At 44.3% G+C, this 21,489-nt stretch overlaps 2 protein-coding genes and 1 long non-coding RNA gene across 4 annotated transcripts; 1 reads left to right on the forward strand and 2 right to left on the reverse strand.

The window, feature by feature from the left end:
- Window positions 1–10,000: 10,000 nt before the first annotated feature.
- LOC125529436 lies at window positions 10,001–14,644 on the reverse strand. The gene is made up of 5 exons (XR_007292626.1): window positions 14,508–14,644; window positions 13,692–13,860; window positions 13,558–13,613; window positions 10,612–10,781; window positions 10,001–10,387 (listed from the first exon to the last, which is right to left on the reverse strand). It is a non-coding gene; the product is annotated as an uncharacterized LOC125529436 (long non-coding RNA).
- Window positions 10,809–15,136, forward strand: LOC125529434 (polygalacturonase At1g48100-like). 2 transcript variants are annotated; one of them, XM_048693844.1, is made up of 7 exons: window positions 10,809–11,708; window positions 12,581–12,712; window positions 13,316–13,492; window positions 13,574–13,618; window positions 13,702–13,909; window positions 14,269–14,459; window positions 14,542–15,136. In XM_048693844.1, exons 1-7 carry the CDS (start codon window positions 11,238–11,240, stop codon window positions 14,935–14,937), a joined length of 1,620 nt encoding a protein of 539 aa, XP_048549801.1. In that variant the 5' UTR covers window positions 10,809–11,237; the 3' UTR covers window positions 14,938–15,136. The 2 variants fall into 2 exon arrangements, with proteins under 2 accessions (XP_048549801.1, XP_048549802.1); XM_048693845.1 differs by having other exon boundaries at window positions 13,577–13,618.
- Window positions 15,137–17,163: 2,027 nt separating this feature from the next.
- LOC125529435 (peptide deformylase 1B, chloroplastic-like) lies at window positions 17,164–21,489 on the reverse strand (the record flags this gene model as incomplete). The annotated part of the gene is given in 7 exon segments (XM_048693846.1): window positions 17,164–17,352; window positions 17,447–17,549; window positions 18,008–18,070; window positions 18,366–18,476; window positions 20,430–20,622; window positions 21,209–21,347; window positions 21,439–21,489. Coding segments are annotated over 6 exon segments (656 nt in total), but the record flags the coding sequence as incomplete, so codon positions are not given.

The following is a 21,489-nucleotide window of genomic DNA, read 5'->3' on the forward strand; positions in this document are numbered from 1 at the left end:
CTGACCGGCTTAAACTTCGGATCAATATTAAGAGTGTGCTCAGCGAGTTCTCTCGGGACACCCGGCATGTCAGAAGGTTTCCATGTAAAGATGTCCCGGTTCTCACGGATGAACTCAATGAGCGCGCTTTCCTATTTTGGATCCAAGTTAGCACTGATAATGGACTGTTTGGATGAGTCGCCAGGCACAAAATCAACCATCTTGGTGTCATCAGCTGACTTGAATTTCAACACCGGTTCGTGCTCCGTAGTTGGCTTCTTCAAAGACGTCATATCTGCCGGGTCAACATTATCTTTATAAAACTTCAACTCCTCTGTCGCACAAGCAGACTCAGCATAAGCGGCATCACCTTCTTCACATTCCAGGGCTATTTTCCGGCTTCCATGTACTGTGATGGTGCCTTTATAACCCGACATCTTGAGCTGCAGATACACATAACACGGTCGAGCCATGAACTTGGCATAAGCCAGTCGTCCAAACAGAGCATGATACACGCTTTTGATTTTAACCACCTCAAAAGTTAACTTCTCAGCTCAGGAATCATATTCATCCCCAAAGCCTACTTTCAGTTCAATCTTACCAACTGGGTATGCCGATTTACCAGGCACAACACCATGAAAAACAATGTTGGATTGTTTAAGACTCTTCTCATCAACCCCATCCAACGAAACGTCTCATAATAGAGGATGTTGATATTACTGCCTCCATCCATCAGCACCTTAGTGAACTTATATCCACCCACCTGAGGTGCCACCACCAAGGCCAAGTGACCCGGATTATCAATCCGGGGAGGGTGATCTTCCCTACTCCACACAATAGGTTGTTCTGACCACCTCAAATAACGTGGAATCGCCGGCTCAACAGCATTGACAGCCCTCTTATGAAGCTTCTGGTCCCTTTTGCATAAACTAGTGGTAAATACATGGTACTGCCCACTATTCAACTGCTTTGGATTACTCTGATACCTGGACTGTTGCTGCTGATTACTTTGGCCGGGTTGCTGATTATAACCACCCTGGTTACCCGGATGGCCCTGACCGTGAAAACTGCCTCCTCCTGAACCGGCGCCCGGGCCATGAAAGCCGCCTCCGCCTGAACCACCGCCAGGCCCGTGGCTACCATCAAACATGTTGGAATTTTTTAATGCCTTCATGATCGTACAGTCCTTCCATAGATGGGTGGCTGGCTTCTCCCAGGTGCCGTGTCTTGGACAAGGTTCATTCAGTAGTTGCTCGAGGGTGGGACCTGACCCGCCTGACCGAGGAGGCGGCCTACCCTTGCGTCGTTGGTTGTTGCCCTGTGTATTGGTGTTAGCCACAAACTCGTCAGCCTTACGTTTATTACCTCCTTAATTTGCCGGGTTATGCTGGTGACCCTTTCCGTTGTCGTTCTTCTTTCCCTTCCCTGTTTTTTCTTCATCAGACATGGGATCCTTGGTACTGTCAGAATCAGCATATTTGACGAGGGATGTCATCAACTGGCCCATGTCATTACAGTCACGCTTGAGCCGCCCCAGCTTCTGTTTCAGAGGTTCAAAACGGCAATTTTTCTCCAACATTAAGACTACAGAGTCGGCATCCATCTTATCAGATGAATGTATTATCTCCTTGACCCGACGCACCCAATGGGTCGTGGACTCACCTTCCTCTTGCTTACAATTAGTCAGGTCCATGATTGACATAGGTTGTTTACAGGTGTCCTTGAAGTTCTAAATGAACCGATCCTTTAACTCCGCCCATGAGCCGATGGAATTGGATGGCAACCCTTTCAACCAAGTGTGAGCCGTTCCATCCAACATCATAGTGAAATACTTAGCCATTGCTGCATTGCTGACCTCCAACAGCTCCATTGCCATCTCATAACTTTCAATCCATGCCCCAGGCTGTAAGTCGGCCGTGTAATTAGGCACCTTACGAGGCCCCTTAAAGTCTTTTGGCAAGCGCTCATTACATATAGCCGGCACTAGGCAAGGGACACCTCCTGTTCTTGTGGCTACTCCTGCCTCGACAGAGGTTGCCGGATAAGCCGGAAAAGCCTGATGAGTCGCCTTCTCAGCCGCCAGCTGAGTCGCCCGCTCAGCCTCTTGACGGATTCTCTCCTGATCCGCCAAGTTAAGGGCTCCACCCTGCGCCGGCTCATGCCTACGCGGTTGGTTACGACATTGAGCGTTGCTCGACATAGCGGCTGAGTCCATATGCCTGCTATAGCTCGGGCTCCGGCTTGGGCGGGGGGTTGAATGGATTCTGTCATGACTGTAAGAGTACGCATCATGCTGTGCCAGAGCCGTCTGAAGAAGTTCTCTTACCCTTCGCGTTTCAATTGCTGTCGGAGAGTCACCCTCCATCGGGAGAGCCGCCAAACGAGCCGACGCAGCAATGAGATTCTCCAAAGGGTTAGAAAAATGACCCGGTGGTATTGGTGTATAATGAGGCGGAGCAGTATCCATACGAGGTCGTTCCATGGCCCGCGGTTGAAACGGCGTCCCAGGCCCGGGTGTCGTGATCCGATTTGCCTCCGGCGGGTTACTTGCACCAGCCCCGGGTGTATGGAAAAGGTTCCTAGGATCGTACGTCAGAGGCAGACATGATTGGGTTTTCTGGTGCCTTCTCCTCATGACCTCGTTCGATGCGTTCAGATCCACCGAGAGCCGGAAAGTCTCCGCTTGAAGCTGCTGAGCACGAGCATCCGAAGCCGCCCGCTCCGCGGCCATCCTGACCTCTTCTGCTGCTAAATTTTCCTTGGCCTGTGCCATCTCTTCGCATAGCCGTGCTACCTCTGCGTCATGCTGAACTCTATCCACCGGCTCCACTACAGCAGTCAACAGAGCCGTCAACTTATCTGTGAGGTCCATTAGCATCTGAGTCGGTGGGCGCGCGGGGTCTCCTGACCCGGCTGCTGCCGACCCGGAGGTTATTGTTGTTGCTGCTGTGGAATTCTGACTGGGTTGGGTGCCAGCCATGAAAACTCCGGCTCGATTCGGCGGCTCAGAGAGGTCCGGAATACTGCTGCCATCGGAACAGCCCCCAAGCACGCCATCCTGTAGCTGATACAAAGAATCTGTCTCGCCTAAGGACGACTCACCGTCAGAATAGATGGCCGTCTCACCACCGTCCACTAATCCTTCAGAGAATTCAACTCCATGGATGCAACCCATGAAGGCATGCTTCACGGCAGGCCGGGCCCGAGCGGATCTCACACGCTGAGCCATCTCAATGAGGTTGGTGCAGACGTCCGGCTCAGGGCCTGATTCACCGATCCGGCCGATGAAGACATGGATTCCGCCAAAGGGGACCCGGTACCCGTACTCAATTGAGCCGGCCTCGGGGCCCCAGCCTTCGTCATCGATGTAGAGCTTGCCGCGACGACTCTTGGTCATCCGGCCCACAGTGTATCCCTTGAGCCCTTCGAAATTGCCCTTCAAGAACTCAAATCCACCGTGCGCTGGCCCCACGGTGGGCGTCAACTGTCATGGAATTGTCACGGCAGATGTCCTAGAAAAAGGACTTAGTCGTAGGACCATCGCAATTAGGAAGCTTAAAGGGGTTAATCGGGACAAAGGACGCGAGAGATTTATACTAGTTCGGCCCCTTACGATGAAGGTAAAAGACTACGTCTAGTTGTGTTGGAATTGTTGGGGTTTCGAAGACCAGGGAGCGAATATGCTTGTCCTGGCTTCGAGTTGTTATTTCTTGTCCTAAGCCGCCGCCGGGTCGTCCCCTTATATACATGGATTGACGCCTGGCGGCCTATAGAGTCCCGGCTGGCTCAAAAAACGTGTCCGACTCAGTGACTTTTTTTATATGCCTTTCTTTACAAGTCTTTCCTTACATACGACGGTTTACAATATTGGGCCTTAAGCCGCCTCTGGGCTTAGGTCTTCTATAAGTCTTTAACAAACTATCACCTTGAATATTACCGGGCTTCTTTTGTAACCCGCCATTGGGGTTGACCCGGCCCCTCCTGGGCGGGTCATACCTAGTAACTATATCCCCAACACACCCTAAACCCTGGCGCAGCCCCTCCTGCCTTCTACCACCATATTCTCTCAGTACGACTTGGCAAAGCCCTGCCGGAGTAACTCCACCACCATCTCCATCACACCGTCGTGTTGGTTGAGATCCCATCCACTTCTCCCCCTTCTCTTGCTGGACGGATCAAGGAGGAGGAGACGTCACCGAGCCGCACGTGTGCTAAACTCAGAGGTGCCGTCTGTTCGGCGCTAGATCGGTTTGAATCATGATTGGATCGCTAAGAGTATGACTACATCAACCTCGTTATATACGCTTCCGCTTTCGGTCTACAAAGACATGTAGACACACTCCCCTCTCGTTGCTATGCATCTACTAGATTGGACATTGGGTGTTTCCTAGAATTTTTTTTTGATTTTCATGCTTCGTTTCCCATCACCCTAGAACAAACCCTAGCACACGGCGGAAAAATTAGGCCAAAGAGCTTAGCTTAGCAAAAAAAACTTAAATGCCAAAAACGCCTCTCCTTTGCAGATTTTGTTGTTGTACGTTCGTATAAGGTCTACGCTACATCAAATGAAGTATCAAAATATGTTCAGGATGGTGCGTATGCGGGTGGAGCGGGTGCCGAGAAAGATATTTACCTAACATGGTCGCAACATAATCTCCGTCTCTAGCCACTACCTCCTTCGCTAGGCACAATGTCTGTCCTATACGACCTTGCCGATACATTTTTCTATTTTTTTTAGACTGTGGATGTTTTTTTTAGACTGTGGATGTTTGCCCCCCCCCCTAACGATCGAGCGGACATCTCGTATCAGCAGTTAATTAGCGATAAGATTTGCAGGTACAACGTCCTTGGCCCCCCCTCGATCGTTACGCGAATACTAGAGAAAGGAAAAAGGCCCATGTACAAGCCCACTGGTTAGTCATTTTCTAAGTTCATGCCAAGGTAGATTGTACGATGGGCCTCCGCTAAATCTCTTGGCGTTGAGCATTCTGTCGGTGATTAGGGCGTGCTAGATTAGCGCTGAGCCGCTGCCGTCCGACGCCTTCGCCGCCTGCCTATCTCTGCTCTTCCATCTAACCTGATTCTTTGCCTCAAAAAAAAAATCTAATCTGATTCATACGGCAATGCAGGCTGCTTCACCCACCAATTATTCATGCTAGCCAACGAACTTACCGAGGTTAACACATCGCACCACCTACTAATCTCTCTCAATTCTAATCTTGTTCATATATCTTAAATTCTCATATGACAATGTTTAATAGCACGGCATCTCATGTCATATTTCAGAGTAGTTTGATCATCACATTCGTCTTCTTGGCGTTTAAGTGGAATTATTGATCAATATTAGCTATTGCTACACACGCTCCGGCAGCCAAAAAAAACTTATGTTCCCAGGCAAAGTTAAATGAGAATGATACATGAATATAAATTATTATATAATCTATGAGGCATAATATTCGTTGGCTTCATGCCTGGCTCCGCCCTTGAACCTTGAATGTTTGATCGTGTGCATCTTACCTATCAAAGGTCGGGTATTGCTCATTATGATTTTATATCCACTTAATGCCGTATTATGAGATAATAAAAAGGCCCTTTATCAAAAAATGTAGGAGCTTGCTCATTTGTAATTTTGTGTACCAAGACTGTCAGGCCGACAGGCCTCGACAGCTTGCAAATCTACGTACTCCATTTGCAACAACTTGTAGTATTCTACGTCCAGCGTTCAGTCTGTCGTTTCACTAGCAAGTTGTGAGGTGTATTTATCTGAATGTCTGTATTAGTATGTTGTTTGCCTTGAGAATTAAGCAGTGGACGTCAGACCCCGTTCCTGCCAGTAGTATTTGTCTTTCACCGAGCAGTTGCTGCTAAATGCCGGTTTATCGTCAAACCAGCAGGTTGCCGCTAGCGATAAAAGTGCATCCTGTGAGGCTTAGCCTGATGAGTGACCACTCGAGTGCTTGTTACTGCATACTGTACTATAGTAACTACATGTGCAGAGAGCAGCTGTGCCTTGTGGGGTGTGCCTCCCCACCCATTTGTATACGCCATCTTAGATGAACTACAACGAAGTACTCCGGAGTATAATAATACTGATGTACAGCAGTGCTGTATCAATCAGATTATCAATGCTGCTGTCGTGACCAGGACACACTTGCGTGCGTATAAATCAGACACCTGCCGTATGCGGATGTATAAAGAAGAGAAGGTGGAGGACCGGTGCCAGGACTATCTGAGCGTAGATTAGATTCTTGCAAATGGATTCTGCAGCGGTGCAATAAAGGAATAGGACGAGTGCAGAAATCAATGACGATTAGGCGAGAGTGTATACGATACGAAGCTGACCGTAGCGAACGCGACAGTAAGGAAAAGCCAGACGTGTAGCCACATACTCCTCCTACGTGTTACGTGTTGGCGAACCTCCGCGACAGCACAGTACGCCTGGCGCCGGGTGCAATGCAGTGCAGTGCAGGGGCGGTGATTGTTTGTGAGCAAGGGCATGTGGATTCAGGGCTTCTTTATTGGCCTCTGTCTTGCCTTCACAAAATGTACCAGTTACCCGAAAATCACATCACGTGTGTTTACGTGCATTTTGGTCTGGTTGAACAAATGCAGACCAGAAATCAACATCCACATGTTGATTAATTGCATGCCTCAAGACCAGTATGCCGCGGCGTACTGGACTAGGACGCTTGTGTCGCCGAAGGACGACAACGACGCGGTGCAGATGGTGGCCAGGGTGCCGACGGCAGGCAACCGTGCAAGACCCATAGTTCTTGATGAAGACGATGATAGCGAAGACGATGAGGAAGAAAAGAAGATGGCTATGCCCCCCGCCGCTCGACGCGACTCCAGAGTCGTCGCGGCTAGACAAAAAAGTTTGTACCCCCAATCCCCACCCCCGATGTAATCGAAAAATGACCCTATGAACCCTAAACAGCGTCGGTGCATAATCGATGGATTGGAGTGTTCATCGGCAGTGTTTCCCCTAATCCAATCCCCACCCCATGTTCAATCCCCTCTCCAATTGTGTGCTCGAATCAAATCTAACCCGAGTAGAAAGCAGTAAATCTAGAGACAGGGCAAGGACTTACCGCCATGGCCGATGCGCTCCGGTGGAGTTCTGCAGTCGCTCCGATCATAGCCGCCGTCCTGGATCATCCTGATGTCGCTCTGGTGGTCGCCGCCGCCGGTATGAGTGGGGAAGAGGGAAGAGAGCGGTGAGGGAGGTGAGGGGAATTTATAACAACGCCTCACGAAACAAAGCGACGTCTCGAGACCACATCCACGCGTGCAACCGCCCACGCCCACATGACCGGGTTGCACCGCTTGGGCCTGGCTTCACAAAAACGACCGATTTGAGCTTTCCTCTAGATACAGCCCCAGAGATGCTTTAAAGTTCGTGCTATGCAGACCCTACAGTTAATGCGGATAGCCAAACTATAACAACGCCTCACGAAACAAAGCGACGTCTCGAGACCACATCCACGCGTGCAACCGCCCACGCCCACATGACCGGGTTGCACCGCTTGGGCCTGGCTTCACAAAAACGACCGATTTGAGCTTTCCTCTAGATACAGCCCCAGAGATGCTTTAAAGTTCGTGCTATGCAGACCCTACAGTTAATGCGGATAGCCAAACGGGCCAAAAAAAATTCCACGCAGACCTCGCTGAGGTATATGTGGGCTACCAAACTCTTCCTAAGGGGTTGTTTGGATAGGTGGTACATAGAAAACAAATTCTCTATAAACCAAGAACAGAGGCTAACAGAATAAAATCTCGTTTGGATGCTCTAACTAATTTGCGTTTTTGGAATACTTGATTTTCGAAAACCTCAAAATCTGCGTTTATAGAAAAACGACTATTGGTCGTTTTTGTAAAAGCTTGATTTGCATATACTCCATCGCAACTAATCGGCGTCCTCCAACCTGCCACGGCATGGCCGACGCCGCGCCACATCTCCGCTGCCTGATATGATTCTCCTCGTGATTCGTCCTCCAGCCTCGGCTATGGCCATGAACGCATCGACGTGCCGCTGTCTGGTAGGGATGCTCCTCGAGTAGTCGTGCTCGTCCTCCGGCCACGACATGGCCGTCGCTGCGTTTGCGCCCAGGATTCCGCTGGCTCGCGGCCGGAGCTAGGATGATGTATCGACGCCATCGGTGATGTGCGTCACCTGTGGCATGTCACCGGCTGGTCGGTGTATATAGAGACCACATACGGGATGGCGGCCAGGAGCGCCCCGACGGCGACGGCACCCTCGGCGAGCTCCTGAAACCGCATGGTCAGCAAGGGCGCGCGCGAGCTCATGCTGGACAAGGACGACTGCACCTCCCTCGAGTCTCTCGACATGTATGGGGTACATGGCACGTAGAACACCGAGACCTGGAGTACTTCATGCGAGTACCCAACGCCCGTGATGGTCGTATACGTACTTGACTAGTATGAGCAGAAGTGAAGCACGTACTGGCGGCTGCGCGTGGAGTCGTCCAAGGTCGGTCCAAGGGAAGGCGAGTAATGGCGTTGAGGGACTGAGAGCATTACTAGTAGAACCCTCAAACCCTCGAACCCTCACTAGCGTTTTAAGGGTCCAAAAATGATTTTTTTTGTGCACTTTTACGGATTGAAAAACAGGGACAAAGATTAGAACCCTCAAACCCAACCCTTATAACGGAATATTCCCCATGAACGACGTTTATAACCGCCAAATGAGGGTTGGGGTAGATTTTGCTCCCCAACCCTTATTTTTGAGGATTGGGAGAGGGTTTGAGGGTTGGACCTTTACAAAAATTTAAGGGTTTGAGGGTTAAGGGATTCTAGTCTACGGCTTTTTTTTGACGAAAACTGTAAAAAAAACAATTATTTTTAGGAGTTTGAGGGTTTGAGGGCTCTACTAGTAATGCTCTGAGGACCGAAAACAGAGGAGGAATGAATGTTGGAGCCTGCGTACCGTCTCCAATGGTCGAGTCGAGGAAGTAAGAGAGAAAGAGAAAGTCACGGCAAGAGTATTTTATCGAGGGAAGGTCACGGGAGGAGTCAGGACTCAAGAGGTAAGCCAAACATATTTTTCTATAAACTGGTTTTACATAAAATAATTTGTAAAACCGGTTTTGCTAAACATCAGCTAAAAACACGTTCTGTATAATCCCATGGCTAATCTTTGTTAGCCTAACAACCACTAAGAGACGTGTAGGCTGTGGAGATCGATCGTCTTGGAGACGGAGATAGCGCTGAAAATGTGGGCATCGACCATTGTCCTAGGGGAGAGGTCACGGCTGATCAAGTCACCGACCGAGCGGGGCAACCTATTTTGGAAGCCAACTACTGTATTAATAAGCGATGGATGCACGGCCATGAGCGGCATGGCGGAGATGGATGTATGGATGAATGATTGGACAAGGAGCACGGGAGAAGGGAATCGGAGATTGCGACGGCGTCCGCATGCGGGCAGGCAGCGGTTGCGGCCCGGGCGATGCGCGGACAAACGCGCGGCTCTTGCGTTCCGCCCGTGACCGTTGCCCCCATGTGAGCCGGGCATGTGCGCGCCAGTCCGCGCGCTCGTCTTCTACCGCGCCCTCTTGCCCTGTTCATGGCCACACGTTAATTCGGTGGGCTTCGTTCCCACCAGCTTCACCTTCACCTTCACGTACAAGGTTGATGTGCGCGAGCAGCTCAAAACCGTTGGCTGCCACGGGCACGGGAGTACGTATGCTTGGTTCAGAAACGGACTAGCCTCCGCCTCGGCTAGATGCTAGCTCGTCCCGTCAGTGATCGATCACATGTCTGCCTTTGGTTTTGGCAACCGATCGAAAAGTGGGCACATACGCATAACTGCACTGCGTGCACAGCCATGGCATGGCAGAGACGCATCAATCTTCCACAGCTTAAAAACAAAGAAGCAGGGATCTGGCATGGCACCTCTATAGATTAAGGCTTCCTTTGGTTTAGAGGAATTTCATAGGAATTCTAGAGGATAGGATTCTTATAGGATTTTTTCCTTTAGAGCCCTTTGGTTCATAGGAATGGATTTCAATTCCTACATAGGATTGGTTCCTATCCTCCACATTTCATAGAAAAATAAAAAAGAGCCTAGACTCTGGAAAAATTTCTTTGGTGTCAATCAAATGACATCTTGTTTCCTATTCCTACTCATAGGATTTGAGATACATGTCATCTCATTTCCTACAAGATTCCTATTCCTATGATAATCCTATCCTATGAACCAAAAGAGGCCTAAACGTACGGACAACCATGTCTATCATTGAACACGGGGGCAAAACCGCCGAGGATGCCGGGTAAAGCACATTCATAGCCATCTGGGTAAACTGACTAAATTCTGCAAAGCAAATGAGCTGTTAGGCTTGCCTGAGATGACTTTTTTTTTACTTGCTTCCCTCCTTGTTTCTTAGAGCTGTAAACAGAACAAAAAATATTTTGGTTCAGCGAGATGCATGTGAGCGTTAGTAATTCCGTATATTGGGCCGATCAGCATAATCACAATTGATATGGCGATTTTGAATGAAAAGGACATTTTAGCAGGGTCAATAAAAAAAAAGGATGTCCTAATGTCCTATTGACAAGTGAGTCTCACAATATGAAGGCAGCCAATATATAGACTCTGGGTTTGTGCATCACCTTGGTATCCTCCATAATGCATATGGATCTTGGATTAGCTGCCAAACTGGACATACTAGCGCTCTAATTGCACGTGATCTCTTGGACCACAGGGAAGGATATATATAAAGGAGAACGGCCGTTTTGTTTCCCCACAAAATCTGCTCGTGAATAAATCGTATGCTTCATTCCTGTTCCAGTAAATCGGTGTCAAAGAAGATGCGGAGCAAAGGGTATAGATGTGATTATAGCAGAGAGAGATTACTGAATATGTCATAATAGATGTGGTTCACCACCGACAAGTTCTCACTGAATAACCGCCGTAAACAAATTGCCAAGCATACATGATCATGGCGAGGAGCATAAGCAACAAGAAGACATCACTTACCAATTCCCTGTGCAGCTACAAGACCTTTGCATGCACGTGAGTTGGGGCCCCATTTCCCGCATTCATTTTCATCTAATCTTGAGAGGGAGGCGCAAACGTGGCCGCCCTGAATCTGAAGCTTGTTATTTAAAGAGAAGCCTCTGTCTTTCCCTCCTCACAAGCAATCCACACCTCTTGTGTATGCTGTCTATCTATCTACTCCCCAAGCACGTACAAACACTCTCCACACAGCTAGCCAACAGGTACAACAGACACAAGGATGAAGCTCAGAGTAAAAGGCTTCGGCCTCCTGCTTCTCCTTGTCTTGCTTGCTCTATGCTCCACCATTGATGTCTGTGACGCGAGGAGAGGCAAGCATTGGAGGCCAAGGAGCTCGCCGAGCTCCTCTCTGCTCAAGAAGAAAGGGAAGGCAAAGAAGGGCAGCTCCCACCGGCAGCACGGGGGCAACCGGCGAAGCCCGCCACCAGCCCCCCCTGGTGTTGGCAAAGGACACCAGACGCCATACCAGCCAAGCCCCAATGTACCTGTAAGTCCGAGCCCGAGCCCGAGCCCCAAGCCGAGCCCTGCCAAAGGCAATGGACATACAAGTCCACAGCCTCCATCTCCAAGCTGTGGAAAGGGCAGGCAGCCACCGCCGCAGCCACCACCTGTGGCCTCAGCCTCACCGGGCGCGGGGTTTAACGTGGTTGATTTCGGAGCCAAGGGTGATGGAATTTCAGACGATACAAAGGTTGGTCAACATCACTGCCCCTCAAATTGCTGTTTTATCGAGAGAAAATTCGCTAACTTGTGTAGCATCATGCATTCCCCGACTCAGAAATTCTCACTGCCAATTCCATTTTGCACTGCCCATTACCCACGCATGATTACTGTCCTATGATCCATGATCATCGACTACTCTCACATGATTTCCAGTGCAGAGCCGCAGGAAATTGTCACTAGTGACATACCTTTCTGTAGTCAGTATTTGCATGACTGCCTGTGCTTGCCGGAAATTTTATTTGTTTCTTTTTGGATTGTTCTGTCCTTCACATGTCCACACTTCAAGCTGGTACGGCTTCCCCTTTTTGAGGAATCACGTTCTCTTGGTGAACAAAGTGGGCATCAAGTCAGGGTTAACAAAAAACTGAAGAATATATTCAGGGTTCGCAAGAAAAACATCGATATTTTTTCAAAATATTGTTTGCACGCGGGAAACATATCGATGGCAAAAATTGGGATCGACCAACTATACCTTTTTTTAGTGTTATATAGTTCTGGAAAACCAGTTCCTTAAATTTTTTTCTTAAAAAGATTGAAATGTTTTATGTAGAGGCATACTTGAAATCCAAAATACACACCAGAAAATAAAAATCAATGGTGGTTAAATTCATGGAAATTGGGAGATGCATTGAAAGTTTCCAAAAATTAAGCTTCAACCAACATTTAACAGTGTACTTGGGTTTCTTTTCAGCCAAAAGAAATCCTCATTTTCTGGGTACGGTTTAGGATAGTTTCACTCCGACAAAACCATAGGGGCACAGTGGAACTATATAGGAGTACTATGATTAGCTTAGTCTAGTCTTTTGAGAACAAACCTCTAATAAATTAGTGTGCATGCAGGCTTTTCAAGCAGCGTGGGCTGCTGCGTGCAAGCTGGGAGCGTCTACAGTTCTCGTACCATCAGAACTAGAGTTCCTTGTTGGGCCAATCTCCTTTTCTGGGCCTTACTGCAAACCAAACATTCTTTTCCAGGTAATTCTGCACCTAATGCCAAATATGCACCTGAGAAAGCTTTCCCCTTGCCTCCCTTTCTTCTAGATTCTATACTAACATACTAACATACAAATATGTACCTGCATTGAACAACACAACTCCTATGTACTCTTACATATGCAGGGAAAATGATCTCTTGATGTTATGAGCATGTAACAGATTCCAATGCTACATTTGATATATCAAAATAATTCGAAGTGTTTTCATGTTTAAGACCGTAAAACATTTCCAATGCCACATTGATACCTCCTCTGTTCACAAATATAAGATGTTTTAGAGTGACCATACAAGTCTCTAAAACGTCTTATATTTATGTACTTGTCACTCAAATGGATGTATCTGGCACTAAAATACATCTAGATACATCCGTTCGACTGTTTGAGCGACAAGTAATAAGGATTGGAGGGAGTAATTTAAATTATTTCTACGTCTAAGATCACGCCGCGGCAGGTTTCAAGTGGTGGGATGTTTGAAAATAGAAATGAAACGAAATTTTCATGTGTACAAAGAGAAACAAACTCCAATCTGGCAAAGGTGAAAGACAAAAACATAACGGGGTTAAATGATGTGCTAATTTTGCAGCTCGAAGGGACGATCTTAGCCCCAACAAATGCTAAAGCATGGGGTTCTGGCTTGCTTCAATGGCTTGAATTCACCAAACTAAGTGGGTTATCAATTCAAGGCAGTGGCACCATAAATGGTAGGGGGCAACAGTGGTGGACCTACTCAGACCCAAATGACGATGAGGATGACGACACAGTAAGACCCGACCATCTAGTATTACTAGATCACTCAATTCAAAAGTTGGTCTATTAATCACTAACCTTGGATACATTCCAGCAGTACAATCAGGAGCTTGAAAGGATGCCACGGGTTAAACCTACGGTAAGATCACTATCTTTAGTGCACATTCAGTACTGTATACCAAAACAAACATCTGGCAGTTTTGATTCCATACTCTGATGCAGGCATTGAGGTTCTATGGTTCTTCAAATGTCGTAGTGGCTGGCATCACAATTGTCAACAGCTCACAGTGCCATCTCAAGTTTGACAACTGTCAAGGGGTGCTGGTCCACGACCTGACAATATCCTCCCCTGAGAACAGTCTCAACACCGACGGAATACACCTGCAGAACTCCAAAGATGTCAGCATTCATCATACCAACTTGGCTTGCGGTAATTCCTCTTTATGACTAACTTCAAGAAGAATTTTGTTTTGCCAATCTAGCATGCATTCATATTATGTTCAGCAATTTTTTTTGCCAACACGTGTCCACGTGAAACATATCTTCAACCAGAATTTGAGAACACAAGACAATTTATATATTCCAACAAACTATAATATAAGGCATATGATCAACTGAAAGCATGTCCCTCTGTTCTGCAAGCTCTGCAGTGCGGCGGACAGTTCCAGACTTAGGGTACACTGGAAAAGGGTGGCGAATCGTATCGAAGCATCTTTTGCAGTTACACAAAAGTAGTACAATGAGTATATAGCACAGATCACATGGCATCTTTTGTCTTGTTCCATGCAGGTGACGATTGCATCTCCATCCAGACAGGATGTAGCAACATATACATACACAATGTGAATTGTGGACCAGGCCATGGAATCAGCATTGGTGGACTAGGCCGGGACAACACAAAAGCATGCGTCTCTAATGTAACAGTAAGAGATGTCAACATGTTCAGAACAATGACTGGTGTCAGAATCAAGACCTGGCAGGTAAGATCAATAATTAAAGAAAGAGCATGCAGAATAAACTCATAATACCTACTGAGCTAAACCAATTGAATTCTCCTTGCAGGGTGGTATAGGACTGGTTCAAGACATAAGGTTCTCAAACATACAAGTCTCCGAAGTTCAAACACCTATTATGATAGACCAGTTCTATTGCGACAAAAGAACCTGCACAAATCAAACATCAGCAGTGGCAGTATCAGGCGTTCAGTATGAGAACATCAGAGGGACATTTACAATCAAGCCTCTCCATTTTGCATGCAGTGACAGCTCACCTTGTTCAGGGATCACACTTACCGGAGTACAACTTAAACCCGTGCAAATAGCCCACTACCACCTAAACAATCCATTCTGTTGGCAAGCTTTTGGGGAACTCTTCACTCCAACCATCCCTCCCATAGCTTGTCTGCAGATTGGAAAACCTGCTGGGAACAACTTGCAGACATACCATGACATATGCTGAAACACAGATAGTATCCTCATCCATTAGTTGGTGCTTATTCATGAGTGGTCGTTGTGATGCTTCCGACCCTTTGCACCATTGCTTCGTCATGTGCATATATACACAGTTAATTTATGTTTTGTTATCACAGCAAGTGTGTCATGTTTGTGGTAAAGGAAACATAGATATTTTCATATAAAATGGGCAGGCAGGCAGATTATATGTGTGAGCTGAAAAAATATAGCGCATGTTATTCTATGCTAATACAAAGTATTAAGTGTTAAAAAATAATAGTACAGCACTTTTGCACATTGCTACACCCTACTATTTAATAAAAACAGTGCCAGCATCTGTAAAGGTGAAGCAAATGTTAACGACCCAAGAATCCCAATGACAATGTTGAATGTACAATATGCAATAACTCAATTAAGATTCAGAAACAGATTGCTACAATATAATATGTTTAGATGACCAACAAAGTATACTGATTGATTAATCGAAGGAAAAGTTTGTTTTGGCACTTGGGCAGAAGGAACAGAAAAATGATATTAAAATGAACTGTTAGAAGAATGAACAAGTACAATACATCCAGCTTCTAAGCAACAAATGCTAAAAGCATTTGCAACATACACATTCTGTATTCAAGACATGTAGCAGTGCAGCGCGAAAAGGAAATGTGTGTGTTTTTAGATTTAGCTAGAAAGATTTTGACGGACGGATAGAAAAAAAAAGTTCAAATAGATCAACTTAATTAGATAATAATGGTGTAAAAATAGAATGAGTGAAAGCAAATTAACCATTAGAACATGACAGAGAAGTGACCATTTGTTAACTACTCCCTCCGTAACTAAAAAACGTCTTATATTAAGTAATGGAGGGAGTAGGTTATCATGATCACGCATAAGCATTTTTACCATCTTTCTAGCATTATAACTCGGCGAGAATCAGCTATCTTTGAATAAGGGAACAACAAATATAAGCTATAATGGAAGATACGTAGATTGGTGCAACACTTACTGAACCTTACAATGTGATCTCACTTCTAGGTGGACAGCCAACATGTTAACGCATAAGCATTTTTACTGTCTTTCCATCATTATTATAACTTCTAATCTAATTGCCTGTCAGTTCCATGCACTCGGATGAGCTAAGGCATTAACTTTTACATAGTTGGCCCATACAGCTTATATACCCATCTCTAAATTATCACGACCAACACTAAATAAATAAAGTGCTGCCATCAGGAAGCAAAATTACAATATTTAAATACCAAGACTAATTCACACATCTATTTTGGAATGGATGTAACTATCTACATTAACCACATTTCTTAACTATAACAGATTATTATTTAAAAGTAGAGTTTTGTATGAAGATCACATCAAACCATATTATTAGGGAATTTCATCATACATAATGCTAGCACACATGTAAACTCAATGTACTCCCTCCTTCCATCTATATAGGGCCTAATGCGTTTTTTAAGACCGTCTTTCACTATTGACAAGATTAATAGTACATGACATGCACAATGTGAAAATTATATCATTGAAAACTCCTTTCACACATGAATTTAACGGTGTGCATTGTGTAAGTTGCATGTCATATATTATTGCTCTAATATTTGGTCAAAGTTAGCCTCGAAAAACGCATTAGGCCCTATATAGATGGAAGGAGGGAGTAAGTCAATTGATAAACATGAAAATATACCACAACCACCATTCTTATTGAGATATTACTACCAATATGCTTTCAAGCAACACTTTCCCCAATAATCCTTATTTATGTTGATCAAACAGCTTGTGAAGAAGTTTCATGTTTGCATGGACTTCATTGCACCAGATTTGCCACCACGGAAAGATTAGGATTTCTTAGTGCATTGTTTGATATAAATATTGCTATGCCAGAAACAAACATAATGGCAAAATACATGGGGCCATACAGCCATGTTATACAAAGATATACTAGCATATGATGTGTTCTCAAGTACGTATAATACATGCTGGCCAATGCAAGAGATGCACTAACATCACTGCGCATTATCCAGTTAAAGGCTATGAACTTGCCATTGTATAAAATACACATTCATGGCTCAGTTATTTGGTTGTTACAACTACGGCCAGGATGTAATCTTTGCTTTGTACTTTAAATTTTGAGAAAAGAAGAGGTCAACACAATCTCGTGGAAAGAGAGAAAGTACAGTATATCCCCAATATCATAGCATGCAAAATACTATTCAGATATTCATTGTTGGAAAATAATGCTTCATTCATAAATAGTGAAATTTCTGTGTACAATTTCATTAATGTTGTACATAACTAGACATAGCAAAACTGCCAAAACTAGAATGACAGCAGTGTATGCACCAACAAACAGTTCCACAAACACTTGAATTTGTAGCTCAGCTTGATGATGCACTTGGAAAGTTTGCAGAACCTGTTTGTACAGTAGCAGACAAAGATTTCAGAATTGCTTAATAGAGCATGAAAAGACACACAAACCAGGCATGTTTAAGATGAAGAAGACTGACGCAATCATCTTGAAAAACTAACGACATCCTTTGTCCCTCTGTAGTTTGATATGGTTTCAGGGCTTGCTTGTCCTGTTATTTCCACGTATTTGTCCTCCAGACTCTATTGGAAATGAGAAAGTTCGACTAGGCGTAAGCAAAGTTACAAAATGAGATACGGCATAACAAATCATAAACACACGCGCACATGCTTCAAGAAATATTATGCCATGTCATTCAGCAAATATACCAAACCTTAACAAACCAAAAACCCAAAGTCATGTAACTCCAGCCAATAAAGCATTAAAAAAAAACTCCAACCAAGAAAGACTAACACATTTACAAAAAAAAGGATCATATCTTCATCATGAACAGCCCTGTTGATAACAAGCAAATTAGTGCTTCTATGCTCTCCCAAAAGAAAAGCAAAATTTGGAGGGACATTAGTGTCTTATTTGCAGCGCCCCACTATTCCAATAATTACAACACTGCTGGCTTTTGAGAGAGCACATAAGCACAATAACTAATATCAAATGATATTCCCAGTGTAACTACACCAACTTCGGATTCACAGCTACTAACCTTCAGCTGCTCATGTATGCTCTCAACAACATCCATAGTCATTCTGTCAAAGAAAAGGATTCCCTGCAAATCCACAAGTTGATGGTGAGTGGTCATGTGACTATAGTGCTGAATGTGTTCACACACCAATATAAGCCCTTCATTACGTAAATTGAGGTGTCCTTAGACCCAATTGGTTTGTTGGATCAAAAGTAACATGGACAGTGAAGTAAAGTTTAGTTGGCCATTGAATATGTCATTCACATAAATGAACTCATACCTGTAAATGAACTCATTTAGTTGGCTAGTGGACGATTTAATTCAAAAATCTTACATAAATACATGACAAAATTAAGTTTGATCAAGGTTAAGCTCATACCTGTAAATGATCAAACTCATGCTGGAAAACTCTTGCAGATAGTTCTGATAATTTAACTTTGATCTTTGCTCCACTAGCATCTTGAGCATCAATTTTAACAGTGTCTGGTCTCTGCATAGCACAGTGGTGAAAGATAATTGCAAATGCCATATCCCATAAATTAGTAAAATCCTCCTTTTTCAGAAGAACGCAAATACTAAATATAAAGAGTACTATGATAGGATCAACAAAGGTGGATATTAGTTGCATTCCCTAACTTATCTACTCCCATCATTTGTTAGATATCTGATACTTTTGTCATATATATGAACGCTTAGTGACATAATATAGATAGTTAAGATAATAAGTATGGTCTATGTTAACAAGCTTTAAACTCTAAATCTCATGTACTCAGGTTTTTTCAGTAGCAATTTGGACTTGTGAAAACACAATCTATTTGCAGTAATGCAGCCATGCAGGTCATACTTGCTTTAAAGTTAATGCAAACTGAAATTATATTTAGAGTGCTGGTACAGGTTTAATTTCAGATGGCTATGTGGCTGATAAATATCACTAATATTTCTTGGTGATTATAAAAATGAAAAAAAAAAAAAACCTTCTAACCCTGAAATTGCAGAAGTTTACTTTCGAATCTTGAACTCTTGAATCAGTTTACCCCTGGCCCTATCCCAAGTGGTTTTGCGCAGACTGACATGACATAGGGCAGATATGTGGATCACTTTACTCTTGCCTTGTCAGCAACTTAATTAAAACATTAAAAAAAATCAAGAAATCAGTAAAAATAATACTCCCTCCGATCCGAATTAATTGAAGCAGCCTCTATACAATGTAAAATGGACATTGCATAAAGGCTGTCTCAATTAATTCGGATCGGAGGTTGTATCTATTTTTACAAAAAGTGAACTATTTAGGAAATTCGGGGAGAAGTTTTTTTGGATTGACTATTGATGAATCTTTTTTCAGTTTGACTACCAAAAAAAACCTTTTTGGAACTTGGGTTTTTCAAACTGACACTAAAAAAAGTTTAGCTACATGTCATCTGAGAACTACTGAATCTGCTTTTTTTTCTTTCACTAAAAAATAAGAGAATCTGGTTTTTCTGATTGACTTTCTACTATTTGTGAATTGCTTGGAAGTTAGACATCTTTCCAAAAAACTGATTATTATTATTATTATTATTATTTCCTTTTATTGTCTGAATTATTTAATTCTTACTTTTTTCACTTAAGTTGCTGACATGGCAAGATGATGGCACGAGTTCTCTCAGTCAGCACAAAACCACTTGAGAGAGCCAGGGATAAAGTAAACTCATTAAAGAGTTCAATGTTCAAACAACCAGATTTACAGTTCAAGTTTGAAAAATGAACTCCTGGCTCCTGCAATAGTTCAGGGTTGTAAAGTGGATTTTTTCTATAACAATATACAAAATTTGGAATTAAGCAACACATGACAAATGAGACAAATATTAAATTCAACACATGAAAGATGTATCTTTCTAGCTAATCCGTGTGCTTTTCCACATAAGTTATTTCTGCACATATCTTCTATATCTAAATAGTTAGCCCCCACTAATCTATTTCCCTCAACATGCACACATGCATGGAAAAGGCCCAGTCTCAACATACAAATATGCATGAGAAAAGACTCAGCTCAATGACTAAATATAGTAAATCATATGTATTTCAAATTTAGTTCTTATATTACAAATTTAAATTTCCTATCCGAAAAGAACTAAATCTAACCAAAATATAGTATTTCAAATTTTAGTTATATTCTTAATTTAAAATTTATATCACATACAACTAAATCTACTTAAAATGTATTTCAATTGATTCTTGCAGCAACGCGCAGGGTATGATCTAGTTATCAGTTAAATGTTTATTCCACCATAGCACCTGGGTTTTGTGCACATGTTGAAAAGTTGTCTCGAAAATATAAAATTGACTCAACCGTATGTCCTCCATAGAATGGATGGCAACCAGTAATTCCTAGTAACTCAAGAGGTGAACAGACACAGCCAACAACTTAGATCTTAATAAGAGCAAAGATAAAGGCTACTCTCACCAGCACATTGGCATATATTCCAGGGAACGACAAGCACCCTTCTTCATAGACTGACAAGCGTTTCGAGAACTTGTAAACTACTGGGTTGACAAGGACAATTTCCTCTCCTTCCCCTTCAACTCCAGCTGGGTTGAATACCATGAGCTGCACGTTCACTCCAACTTGTGGTGCCGAGAGACCAATGCCATCAGTCCTGTAGCATGAAACCAGGTCAATCCTTTCTAAAAACAGCGGAGAGGCCTATGAGCAGGTTATGATTGGATGTTTGCACCCACTAGAAGATGACTAAGGCATTTCAGGTCCACCATAAGTAAATGAGTAATATGACATATAGCCCAGATAAAAAAAACTATTAATTATAGCAGTAGCACCATGTGCACTCATGCACAACTACCTGACCATTCCAGGACTCACAGCCTCAGATAGCCTCATGAGTATAAATGACGCCTCAATTTGCTAATTTGACAAGAACAATGCCTATAAAATACTAGAGAACATAGGAGATGTGCACACATGTGCATCTCTTGTCTATCGATTGATAGTGTCAAGGTCCCTAACCACCTAGCGACTCTCGGGGTGTATGGAAAGTCAGTGTATACAGGAAGAGGCAAAAATCAGAGCACTATATGGACTTCTACAAGCCAGTGGTGCTCAAATTAACAATACCGTGCATATTTAGTAAAGAAAGTGGCACGGCAACCTCATGTGAATTTCATCAAACAGCTCCGGTGCGCACAGCAGAGCAAGGTAAAAGGGACAAGGTTCTACGTCAGACTCACTTGTACATGACATCGAACATCTCGTCCGCGAGGGAGCGAAGGTTGTCGTCGAAGGTGTTGATGCGCTTGTTGCGTGCGCGCAGGACGGGGTCTGGGTACTGCACTACCTTGAGCGGCGGCTCGAACCGCAGGTCCGCAGCTACACCGTGCAATAACAACAACTTAGTAAGAGAATTAGAGATGGAAGCTACAATCCGAGTATCGAAGAGTTCCTGGAAGCGGCTGCTAACCTGTGGCAAAGTCGTCATCCTCGTTGGGCGGGGCGGCGGCCGTGGAGGAGC

Source organism: Triticum urartu, unplaced genomic scaffold (assembly GCF_003073215.2).
Source record: "Triticum urartu cultivar G1812 unplaced genomic scaffold, Tu2.1 TuUngrouped_contig_5599, whole genome shotgun sequence".
Lineage (NCBI taxonomy): Eukaryota > Viridiplantae > Streptophyta > Magnoliopsida > Poales > Poaceae > Triticum > Triticum urartu.